The sequence below is a fragment of the Cottoperca gobio genome, chromosome 12, assembly GCF_900634415.1.
Source record: "Cottoperca gobio chromosome 12, fCotGob3.1, whole genome shotgun sequence".
Lineage (NCBI taxonomy): Eukaryota > Metazoa > Chordata > Actinopteri > Perciformes > Bovichtidae > Cottoperca > Cottoperca gobio.
This window is the reverse complement of record NC_041366.1, coordinates 4,222,886-4,235,800: the sequence shown is the minus strand read 5'-3', so window position 1 is coordinate 4,235,800 and position 12,915 is coordinate 4,222,886. Positions and strand designations below refer to the sequence as shown.

The window sequence follows — 12,915 nt, the reverse complement described above, 5'->3', positions numbered from 1 at the left end:
CAAGCCAGAGGGAGCAAAACATCTCTACTGTTGAGGTCTCGCCTGAAGTGTCTTTTGTTGCCGACTGGCTGAGCTCAGCTTTCTCCTCCTCGTGAGAAGACTCGGGAAAACAAACAGCTGGGAAGTCATGTTTTCATAAGTGAAGTCAGTGCCCTGCAGGGACAGAAGAGAGGGACTAAAGGAGACACAGTGCTCTACATGGTAGATTTCTGGTATTTAGCGGACACTGGTCAGAGGAACTTTGTAGTAAGAACTCAATACAAAGAGAGTACAGCCTTGGCATTACACAAAGTACAAATAAAGTTACAAAATCCAAAGAGACTGAGGTGACTGGTCCGGGGTAGTTTGAAGAAAGTTGTCAGTGTGTAACTTTTCAGCCTTGCTTTGAGACCCAGTACAGGTGTTTCTGAAAGCTGCCCAACACTCTGAAATCATTCAAAGAAATACACTGATGTATTTTTCATTGTGTCTTTGGAAACTTTGCGACCTCCACCAGAAGCTAAAATTAAGTTCTGGGCGTTTGTAATGAAGCTCGGTTGAGTTTAAGATCTCAAGGAAGATTTGAATTGTTCTAATTAAGTATTGAGGTTGATGATAAAACATCGGCCATTGGAGAATGTTTCCTCCTCACGTCTTTCAATGCTTTCATCTCACTGCTCTAGGACGGGTCTACAAGCGAGCATCCGGGATTACACGATCCTCACAATCATTGTGTCGTCATGGGAGTTAAATTAAATCTAAAGCTGTGTTTTTGTTGCAGTATTTTATGTTGTGATGTATTACCCTTCACTACATGTCTCTGTTGGATTTGTACATTGGCTAGTCTTCCTGACTCTGTTGCATAAATGTGACTGTATTGTTTAGGGAAGTTGTGGTCTGCCAGAGAATTGTTGATGTTGTTGCAATTACTTGGATGTTGATAACAAAAATCATAGATTCAATTCTGCTACATGTCTTCAGTTGGCTCAGGTTGATGTGAAACAATGTCACTGCTCTTGTGTACTTTTGATGATGATTGATCATCCAGAGAGAGAAAGAGAGAGATACAGTGCATATGGCTTCGAGCTGTTTCAGGCCATATGGACCTCTCTCTGACTCAGATTTATGATTCATCCATCAGATCCTTCTTCACTAAACACACTTAATTTCCCTCTGAGAACATGGGATCTGAACATGAATGAAATAACAAAAGACAAAGAGACCTCCAGGAAAATACCAAGGCCTTATAGTCACAACATATCACAGAATGACCATTTATGTCTACACATTGAAAAGAGTTGTGTCGTAGGAAAGAAGTGCGGCTTATAATAACATAAATTCCCATTCGAAAGTTTCCTTTATGACATCCATTAATGTGTTCCTTAGCTTTAGCACACTGTTAGCAAATGTTAGGCTTGGTGATTAAATCTTTTGTACCAAAAACTACAGGCTTCAACTACATCAAAGAAAACTATTTTTGCTTAGATTTTGAGTTTCATGTCCATGAAAGACTAACATTGTCTCTGCAATGTATTTTCTTGGTCGTTCTTTTTTTGATTGCTAATAGTGTAACAACTTTTTTTTGCTCAAATACTTTCCTAATAAGTCTTTCTTGGAGCCTTGAAGCTTATATTGGCATCAGTGAGAAAATAAGTATCGCTGTCACACATGAAAAACACACTATTCCAGATGGATCCTTGTTTTTTTTTCCCAGAAGCATCATCAACATCAAGAAATGCTGGTTGTGTTACAGTAAAGTGTGAAATCACATGTTGACTGTTTCTTGCTGAAACAAAGCTTGACAATACCTTTTAGCCAATACCAGTGTTGTGTAATATGGTTTGGGAATCTGTCAAGTGGGCATGTAAATGACACATTGAAGGGCGTTACATGTCTGCATGTCTCAGTGAAGACAGACACTCCTTTGTCCTCCTCAGTGGTGATCATCATTGGCCCCAGGCAAGGGGGGAAGAGAGGGTGGGGTCACGTCAAATAGATGACACCTGCAGTTGGCTCAGGGCCTGCCCGTCTGGCAGACAGACAAACACCCGGAGGAAAGCCACCCTGGTGTGGGATCAGTATTGCGGCTGGTCCTAGAAGGTCAAAGGTCACCGAGATGACGATGAGGTCTGCGCCCTGAGCTTCTCGTGGCCTCAGAGGGCGGCATGTTTTTCTAATAGAGCCTTAGTAGAGCGGGGAAAGCCTGATCCTAATCTCAGGGGATAGAAATCCAATTTTCAGAGGAGACAGTTGAGAGTCTGGCTCTCCCTGTGTGAGAGAGATGACTGTCTCCCTGTAAAGCCCTCGTGCTTCAAACGCCCGGGCTCCGCTCCGTACAGCCAGTGCAGATCTACATCGATAATGATATGAACCCCGGCAGCACAGTGGCCCGGCAGTTCCCCTTTAGCTTCTCAAGGCTGAAGCAAAGACAAAGGGCTTTGTTCCCCAAGATAAACCGATCATCACAGGAAAAACATCTGATCCGGCAGTATTTTAATCAGGATCCGTCTAATTCTTCTCGCAGTCACACAAAAGCCTGGCCTTCCACAAGCGTCCCAGCCGGTTTAGTGATCTGTGATTATGTGCTGCCAGTCCCCAATGTGTGATCGTGACCTACGAGTCCTGCAACACATGAGCGAACGTGCAACATTTTTTCTGAACGTGTGACCGGGAGGTTTACCGTCGTCATGGTGATGCGGGCGGCGGGATGACCTGACTGACGCTGGGTCTAGAGTTGCAGGCAGAGCTGGAGTTACAGTCCCGCTGAAGCACGGCTGTGTTGCTCGAGGATAGAAAAGCCAGACTCTGACCTCAGCAGCAGACATGAGAGAAAGGGAGAGAGACAGTTGGGTAATTGTGTGTGTGTCTGAAATTGGGAAGGGATGGGGGGAGAAAGAGGGTGAGAAAGTGAGATGAGAGAAAGACATTGTGACACAATGTCAGAGAAAGATTAAGGATCAGAGTGAGGAAAGCAGAGATAGAAAGAAAAAAAGGTTCTGCAAAGTGTTCAAAGCTGCAACTATAACTTTGTGTTATTACAGATAAGACAACATTTTGGAGGATGAAGGATCTTCCTCAGATCAAAAAAACATCTCATTTTGAGGTGTTACCTGACAAATAATCCCAAATAATCGTAAAGGAAAATGACCATTTACCTAAACAAATAATTGGAATTAAACACACTTTAACGCATTTGTGCCCAAAGACCTCAACATGTGTTGCGTTTAACTCTTGGAATCTGATACAAACTTACTTTTGGCAAGTATATAACTGAACATCTTTGACATTTTTAGATTAAAAAAAAAATCAAACTTTAATCAATAGTCAAAGACAGGATTTTTAGAAAATTAGATGGAAAAAAGGTTAACAAATATCTTTGATATTGAACTTTTTATGAGTTCATTCTGTAGATACTAAATACTTGTTTATCATCCTTGTAGCTCCTGAGATGCAGCACATTTCTTATAATACGACATTACGTCTTTGGACACATTGGACTACTGTTTTTTCCCTCAAATATAATGAAATATATAGAAAGAAAACAGTACTACCATGTGCCCAAATACTAAATATAGTATGATAATGAAATGGTTTGATGGATTTTGAAAATTTCTTCAGATTTCCAGCCAACGAAAATAAAACATTTGAATTGCGGGCACAAATGTGTTAAAGAACATGTGCTACTGTCAGTCTCCACATAAATATAAAAAAACAGATCAAAGCAAACACAAGCTGTCCATAACACATAAGAGATAATGCATGACGAGGTCTCTCGATATCCGACACCCCAGGGTGCATTATCATGCTTATAGCATGGTCACTTGCCACGGGAAAACAAGAGCAGCTGTGTTTTACAGAAAGTTGGCCTTTCTAACATCTAAAAGTCAACGGCAGATATGGTTACTGTTAGTTATAATGCGTTACGTCTCTTTTTGCAGCACAGACTGTGGATGTCCACTGCTGATTGGCCAGCGGATTTGCCTGGTGCATGTAATGGAAAGTCTGGAATCTGCACATACAACTCTGTTTTCGTCAGTTATGACTTAATGGTGCACGGCAGGATTTTACACATCTGCTTGTATTTGAGCGTAAGGAGCAATAAGTTATTCATAGAAATAATGAGAACAGCTTGTTTTTCTGACAACTGTGATTTCAATATGTTGCCTTATGACAGTCTGATTCAGCTGTGAGTTAATTGCAGTGTAGTGGGAGACATATGTATGGTTGCTATGGTGACCTTAATATTTCTTGCTCACTGATTTATTGACTGTGGTTAAAAATAAAAAAACATTCTCTGGCTGTTGGCTACGGGGTAATAGAAATGTTCATCCAAAAAGGAAATTGATCTCTATTTGTGCTAACATGATTGATGGATTCAAAAAGTTAATCAACTATTTAGTAATTTATCAAGCCACAACTTCTAACACTCTCTGAAAAGGGAGACTTTGCAGTTTTTTTGTGTTTTATGGATCATAAGTTGGACAAACTAACGTCCACTCTTGCTTGTGACGGACATTTGTTTGCTTCTTTCTGACATTTTATGGACTAAACAATCATTTAATCTAGAAATAATTAAGATGTTATTTGACAGCCAAAATAAATGTCAGTTGAAGCCCTAATCCAAATAGTTTCATAAAATAAATGAAACGACTTAGATCAGAGCCTGGGACAATAGTTTCTCTGTGCAGAAGCAGACTTTTTACAGCAGTGAAAGAAAGTTAAAGCGAGATAACGGCAGCCAAGGAAAGAGAAGGAGCATGAGAGGCATAAAGAAAGACAAAGGTTTGAGCCAGTGGAGTTCAGAGACAGAAACTGAGACAGTGAGTGTGAGGTAAGTTACTCGATACCCGCTGACACAGACAGAAGCAGCGTGATTGACACGGATTATCTCTCGTTTATTTCCTCCCTCTGCTGCTTCACTTCCAATACTCCTCTCATGGTGAAGTTTTAAAGACGATTTTTATCTCCGCTCGCAGCCGCATGGCCTCTGATAAAGCGTCTTTTGAAATAAGAGCCAGAGTCATTGGCAACAGTGGAAACACTGACATGGTTTGGTTTTATCAGGAATTTGCCGCACTGCCAGAATCCATCACACGGAGCGTCTGGGTGGAAGGACAGAGGAGTGTCCGTGGACAAACTACAGACACGTCTATGCACCAGATGCAACCACAACTCCATACACGAGCGCATAAATATGCAACACAGTCACACACATTCAAACACACCCAGGTTTGGGCGTGTGTTTGTCTGTGTAGTGAGATTAAGGGCAGTTTGAGAGACTTGGCAAGCAGCAGGAAATGACAGAGGTCAGAGTATTGAGGCCCATGAGGAAAAGTCTAGAGTGTGATGAACATAAGGTCAGACAAAACCTAAAAATGTTCAGACAGCAGTTGAAGTCATTTGTCAAGGCTGGAGACACCCTCACTGCTCTATTGGCGACTTGGTCCCCTGCACTACTTGAAAACTAATTAGTTTTGTTAGCTCTGCAAAACAATCACAGCAAAACCCCTCAAAAAAAGTTTTTAATCTTTGCATTTCACAATCAGGAAACAGAGGAAATTGGATTCTGCAGGTGGGCGTAATGGCATGCCCCTCATCTGCACAAATGACCGCCCCTGGCCAAATTACACTGAGGTTGACATTGAGTTGTTTTATAGCCTAAAATATGGAGCAGAAAGACTTTCACGTCAAGATGTGAGGGGAGTTCAGAAGGTTAGAGAAAGCTCTTCAGACTCTATTTCAAGGAGTTATATGTGGAATTGCTCTGATGGAGAAACAATCGACCTTGTCAAATTGTTCGTTGGTGGGTTTTAGAGAGTGAAGAGGTCTCAGGTGAAGTTGTGAAGTAAATGTGAACAGAGAATATTGAGTGGGTTTGCAAAACTAGAACCACAAAACCCTATTTTTTGCCTTTCGAGATGCAGGTCATGTTTTAACCTTCTAGTGTCGGCTCAGCTCACTTGGAACCTCAACTGAGGTGGTACCAGGTACCATCCACAACTTTTGGAGTTGAGTAGAGCCGTGCCATGCAGTGGAAATGTATCATTACTGTAGTTAAACAGAAAGGAGACTTTAAGAGTTGTCATATTAGGCCAGAAAAGTGTCAAAGACATTGCTTCTGTTGTCTTTCACTATGGACTAGGCTAATACGACGTAGTCTGATCTCATCAGTAGCTGCATTCAGTCCTTCACCTGTAATTCTGGATTATCCATGGATACAAAAAGTGTACATGTTGGTAGGGATGGATGTCTTTTTTTACACTCGTGTCAATACAATATCTGACTTTCGGTGTTAATACTGAAAGACTTTTTTTTATCCCTTACTTTTACAAATATGTTTTTTTGAAGGAGCCTTTATTTTATTTAACAAAAGTAGCTACAATTCTCAAATGTTGAATGTTTAAATGCAAAGAACTAAAAGGTGATACGGTGCAATGCTGAGGTTTGATTTGTGTCCCCAGTTTCATTTAAAGGGTTGTACACTAACGCTGTTTCCTTAATGCTGTATGTTTAGTAGAAAACTGCCATTTTAAAGCATAATTACACAATCCTAGATTTGTTCAAGGAAGGTATTTTATGATGTGTGTGTAACATGTTTAAAGTGTTTTGTGCTTAACTCTGCCTGATGTCTCCACAGCCTCCATCACTGACGACAAAGGAAGAAGGAGCTGCCTTCGACTCAAAGTCTTTGTCAGGCCTCAAAGTGAGTCGCAGATTGTTGAGTCTACTCTGCCCAGTTTGCCATTCTGTTGTGCACCAGCTTGTGATCAGACTGTGGACAAGTGACGTTCCAGTTCTCTAATCTACCCTCTCTCCTCTTTGTTTCCTAAAGACAATTGTGTGAAAGAGTCTGGGACCGTGCAGGAAGGGGTCGATTTTGACGATAACAGTCAGAACTCCCTAGAACCAAGAGGTTGGTGGGAATATACAGTACAGAATACGTGTGTGTGTGCGTGTGTGTCTATGTGTGTGTATGTGTGTGTGTGTGTGTGTGTGTGTGTATGTGTGTGTGTGTGTGTGTGTGTATGTGTGTGTGTGTGCGTGTGTCTTTGTTATGTCTGTTGATATTCTTTTATTTTCCTTTCATTTAATACGTAATGATTCATGAACTGGCGTGACATTTAGTATAGAGCACATACTGCAGGAACTTTGAACAGTAATAGAAGAGTCACTTTTAAAGTGGCAGTCCTTAAGAGTTCAGTCCTGGTTGATTTGGCGACACATGTACTGGTGGTAACAGCAAATACGGTTTAATACTACAGGATCCCAGAAAACTAGGGGCTGCAAAACAAACTGATGTTGATTTATTTAAGAAGTCAGGCAATGATTGGTCTTTTTCCATCATTCTGTAAGCAACCATGATCTGATTTAATGCTGCACGTGGCTGATAATCCTCGCTCAAAACTAATGCCTCAAATCACCGTTGTCTTGTTCTCGACACAATTCGGATGTATGATAGCGGTCAGTGCCAGGCTCACTGACAAACGCAAAGCATTTCCTGTGACTACTTCATAATAAAAGCCAGTAAAATGCTTTTAATGTGAATATGCAGCAGTAGGAAATGTTCGGTTTGCATCAGCAGTAACTTAAAACAGCATTGTTTCGCACAGAAACCCAGTTACTAATACTGCAAAGATATAAATATTGAAACACTTTCATCATAGGCTCAATCCCCATTGTGCCTTCATTCAGTGATAGACAGTGACTTAACATACGTTTACTTAAAGGAACATTTTCAAGATTATTACTTTATCAGAATCATTTTTGTAACAAAACTTTAGTCTGCAGATGTATGGCAGGCTGTGTTTCCTGTCTTTCTGCTGAATTGATCTGACCATCAATGATCATTTTCATCTGTTTCCCTTCAGACGGCATCGGTCACGAGTCACCAGAGGCGGCTCGAAGGGATGTGAACTCCGTTGACCGGCGCCAGACTTCAGTCCTCCTGCTCAGCTCCGCCCTCATACTCTTGGCGGCCATCTTGTCTTTATAGCGCCCAGGCTGAGGAATCCCCCAGGAATGGACTGTCCTGATTGGACCACAGACCGCCCTTACCCTGCAACCCCTCCCCTCAAGGAGCACTTTTACAAAAAAAAGAACACTGACAATCTCTCCATGTGAAAAGAGAGAGGAAGAGACTTCGACACTGAAGCCTTCGTTGTTTTTTGACTTGCCAACTAGAGTGATTCTTGACTTTCTGCTGGGCGCTGATGATCGAGGCGCCCGAGGTTAAAGAGGCGTAGTCTCTTACCTGTTCTCCTCGCTACGGCTCACAGTATGCAGATATTAAAGACAAGCACACATACATGCTTTCAAACACATACACACACAGAACACAAACTACACAATCAGTACACAGCTTGAATGGCAAAGAAGCACAGCAGGATCCCTCAAAGGTTTACAGACTTTTTACTTTTTTTTTGTGTTCAGGAAAACATCACGTAACCCCCGACATGTAACATGATTATATCTCACGTCAAAGTGGAAGAGGTTTTTGAAGAAGATCCGGGAGCGGCGCATCACGTACAGGCCAACGAAAGAGAAAACGAGAAGGATGTTGTTGCTAGGAGAAGGTTACCAAGGGCGCGGGGGTACGGGGGGGGGGACTTTGATGACTTCACCTTCCTCTCGGGTTAAATAGAGTCGGATGCATCGTCTCACACTGACCCTTGTTGAGAGTTAAAAAATGTAAAGCAGCACTCCTCTTTTAGTTTGTGGATAGGGCCGATTTAATGATCGATTAATGTCTTTGTTTTTTAATAAATCACCTAATTGAATCGTAGCAGCCAACACGGGTGTACAGTAAACTATTTGAACGAGCGTAGAAGTGGATACGGTATTTTGCCAGGCAAAATGTATTTTCCTATTTATTGTGAAGTCCTCGTGCTTTTTTCTTTTATGGTTTTAGTCTGTAAGTACAGTAGAAAGGCAATAAAAACAATACAGTTACCCATTAAGTTAGTTCATATGACACAGCTTTTTTGATACAATCATACGAAAACACTTCAGTTTATGTATCTGTTTGGATTGATCGCTGATGATTTAATTGTTTTTAACAAAGTCCAGGAAGAAGAAAAAAAAAGTCTGATGTGCTATCAGGGTGTAGAGATCGTAGAATATTTGTGTTTCGATTTTGTCATTAAAAATGTCACCAATGTAGTTTTACTATTACACTATTGCTTTTGTGAATCACTGTCGTAACACAACTATTGTATATAGAGACAAATGTCCCACAAAGTTCAGGGATGTGTCCAGGATGTGAAGTAAAAAAAAAAGAAAATGTTTTTTAAATCAGGAGGGTTACTCCCTCGACTCAAGATGTTTCAGTCAGCGAGTTACAGAGCAGGTGGTGGAGTGTGTGTGGGGCAGGGGGCGGTGTGTGATGCACTTGCCCTCTTTGATGTTGTGTAAAGTGGCGTCTGTACGGAAAATACACCGGGGGAACCCTCAGCGGTTATTTCTGGAATTAAAAAAAAACAACCACTAGCAGAAATGGATTTAAACAGCATGTGTCCCGGAACTGAGCTGGTGAACCTGAGAGGGGAAAGAGAAGGAGAGCAACACGTGAAGCTTTGTACTGATAATGAGATCAATAGTCATGTTTTACCAGCAGGGACTAGATATATTTACCTCAAAGCTCAGCTCAACATTCGACGATTGAAGATCCCCAACAGTTTTTTACCCTTCCGATTGTTAAAATAGAATCTAAAATCTGCATTTACAGGAGACGTTTCATGTCTCTGACAGACATGCTCCCTTTTACTCAACGCAGGTCACTCTGCTCCTTAATTTAAAGCTACACGTTTGTGATCCTTTTTCAATCTGCCAAGCCTGACAAGTGCGCTGTGCAATCGTATAAAACTCCACATCTTCATTCTCCGTATGCCTGCTTACCAAAGCTTTGCTCTGTGCACCAACGTCCAAGGTCCACGTGACCGCGCCTTTTTTTTTAAGCGATGGACCTGTTTTCCCGACTGGCTCGCGTCTCTGAAGCGTCTAATTCACTTTTGAATGTATATAAATGCCTGTAATCTTATCGACGGTTGACTTCATGCATTTCATTTGTTACGGACTTTGTCTGAACACGTATACATAAGCTACTTTATCGTGTTTGTAACTGAGAGAAGTGATCATATGTGATCACAGATACTGTGTTTGAATGCAGCCAAATTTACAGCATTATTGTTCTCAATTACACATTTTTCTGTTTCTGCTGTGAGACGTCAGAAGTTGGGAAATTTGATCACGGCTCATAAATGCTACATCTCGACCAGCAGTCTTTACCAACCTGCTATTATTTCATCGCTATGATGTCTGATTAATGACAGCAGCTGTGAGATCGGCTGTATTGACATTTAAAATGAGCGATCACATAGAACGTTAGACCCCGACTGTCGCCTGAAGCCATCGAATATCTGCGACCTCTGATAATGACAATATGACGATGTGAAAATACAGACGATTGCCCAACCCCTATGTTCCCCCTGTCACTCTCAGCAGCAGTGATACCCTACACATTGACTCCCTGCTGCAGTGTAGTTCTACCTCTGAAAAAGACCTGTAGTACCTGCTCACTGAGACGGTGCGATGGACTGTTAGGACCGCTCTTAGGGAAGAAAAATAAATCTCAGACTATCATTAAAATTGTCATATTGAGAATGCTCGTGATTATAGTAATACATTAATAATTACAGTCATATCAGTAGAATACAATTACAATTACAATAAAAAGTAATAGGAGAATACATCTCTCAGTTACACTTTTACGAGAACAATAATGATATCGATATCAAGGCTGAGATATGCCTCTGTATAAATAATCTCAGATTGCTTCATTTGGTTTTCTCTATTCTGTTTCACAGACAAAAACCTAAAGAACATTCACGTGTCTCAGTGACATCGAAATCAAAACGTCATTACATCTGAGCTGATGGTGGCGGGGAGAAAAGAACTGAGGGGGATTAAACACAATGCTTTCAGTTTGAGGACATTTTGGCTCACAAGTTTATGATTTGGAGGAATTATTCATTTAAGGAAATTAAAGTATTTTGAGTGTAAGAATTACTCAGTTTTGGGAGAAAATCTTTTTTTATTTAAGGGCACAAATTACCACATTTAAAAAAGTATTTCCTCCTCACACCCACCAGCCTCCATGCGTTTTAGTCCAACGTTAAGAGTCAACTGTAACTGTATCATTGCCTCGAGCCACGCCACGATGAGAAAACCAATCAGTTAGTTTTGTGGATACTGTGTATCCAACAATTAGTCTGTTGTAACATACAGTGTTAGATACGTTCTCTTTTTTCACACCACTTTTGAAGGGCACATTAATGTTCTTAGCAAGAAAAAAATATTCAATGTTTGATATAAAAAAAATGCTTCGTTTCATTTTATATGTCTTTTATATGAAACAAAAAAAAACAGGATCAACATTACACCTTCTCTCTGTAAATGTGTTTTACGAACATGGCACATATCATGCAGTGTGGTCGGGTTACGATCATGGATCAATGGGTCTGAAGAAAGAACAGATATGTTTTCTAAGAGCTAGAATATCTCTTTTCCCTCCACAAATCCCTCTTGTTCATTGTATTGTTGCAACAGAAGTGTCTTTAAAAGGTGCAGGATGTTCTTTGTGTCTACTTGTGGTCTTTCGATAATCTTCACCTCCAGCTGTTGCCGAGACAAGCTGTGGTTTAGATCGCTGCGTCGCAGGACTCAGGAGACCCGATTGGCTTTTATTGGCGTAGAAAGTTCAATGTGTTTGTTTGTTTGAGAGGAAGTCTGTTATCCACCTCAAATTTTGATGTTCCGTGTTCTATTGAGCAAACTGTGCTAAAAGGAGGGCGAGTAATGTGATCTAAGGACTTCTTCTTCACCTGGTTTTGGTGCCATGTAGCCTGAAGCTAATCCCACTGTGTCCCTGGTTTGCAGCATCTGTTTTTCATCCTCTGTATCTTAAAAAAAAAAAGGATGTGTGCTTTTGTCAGTGCATCTAGCATTGGGAAGGTTTTTTTTACTTTAGCCATGTAACACATTATGTAATAACTCGACAAAATGTAATTCATTTCACGTCATTATGTAACAACACCCGCATTTTGTAACAATATGCTGCATTTTGTAATAAACAGCTTGAACGCAATATGTAATACAATACATAGTGCAATGGTTATTTCAAGATATTTATGAAGGCCAAGGCCGGAGATATACTTGCTTTCCGTTCGCATGCACATGACCCTGCCTTGCCTGTATCTTTTGAAATTCATTTTGAGTCGGTATGAATCCTGCTTGAATGCATAAAATAAATATTGTTGTAATGTTATAAAAAAAATATTATGAATTAAGACATTCATTTGGGTTGTTTATTACATAATGCATGTATTATTACATTTTCCAGAAAAACAAAAAAGCATCTCCCGCATTTTGTAATAACCACTGCAATATGTAATCATTTATTACAAACTGGAGGGAAATGTATTACATATTGTGTACAAGCCGTTTATTACAACCTGCGGCAGATTATTACAACATGCGAGTGTAATTACATAATGACATTAGCATTTATTACTTAATGTGTTGTTATGAGCCACAACTGTTTCTTTTCCCAAACTAGACGTGGATGTGCCACAAAAGTGCACATTTCTTTTAACATAGTAGTAACTGTAACTCGTGCCTATAAGCCCCATCCTCTCCTGTACTCATCAGAATTATTCTAATGTATGTTTCCTGCTCAATCCCTCACTACAATTTTCTACCTTAAGGCCATTTCTTTGTAAATATACATGTTGGAGCAGCTATGACTAACTAAAACAAACAACTAAAAAAAAGGATTTAATAAATATTTCTTTGTCGTTGTAATTATCGTGTCTGATGTGTTTTATTAATCGTAATGCAAATGAGCGACAGTTTGTGAAATGCGATGAACATGAAGAAGGC

General features: G+C 40.4%; 1 protein-coding gene across 1 annotated transcript in view; it reads left to right on the top strand.

The window, feature by feature from the left end:
- The window catches only part of LOC115016897 (ephrin-A5-like), a 75,231-nt gene extending 62,908 nt beyond the window's left edge, over window positions 1–12,323 (top strand). Inside the window, exons 3-5 of the mRNA XM_029444982.1 lie at window positions 6,617–6,682; window positions 6,812–6,892; window positions 7,848–12,323. Coding sequence (XP_029300842.1) covers window positions 6,617–6,682; window positions 6,812–6,892; window positions 7,848–7,972 — 272 coding nt within the window. The 3' untranslated portion in view covers window positions 7,973–12,323. The remainder of the gene's footprint in view (window positions 1–6,616; window positions 6,683–6,811; window positions 6,893–7,847) is intronic.
- Window positions 12,324–12,915: the final 592 nt, after the last annotated feature.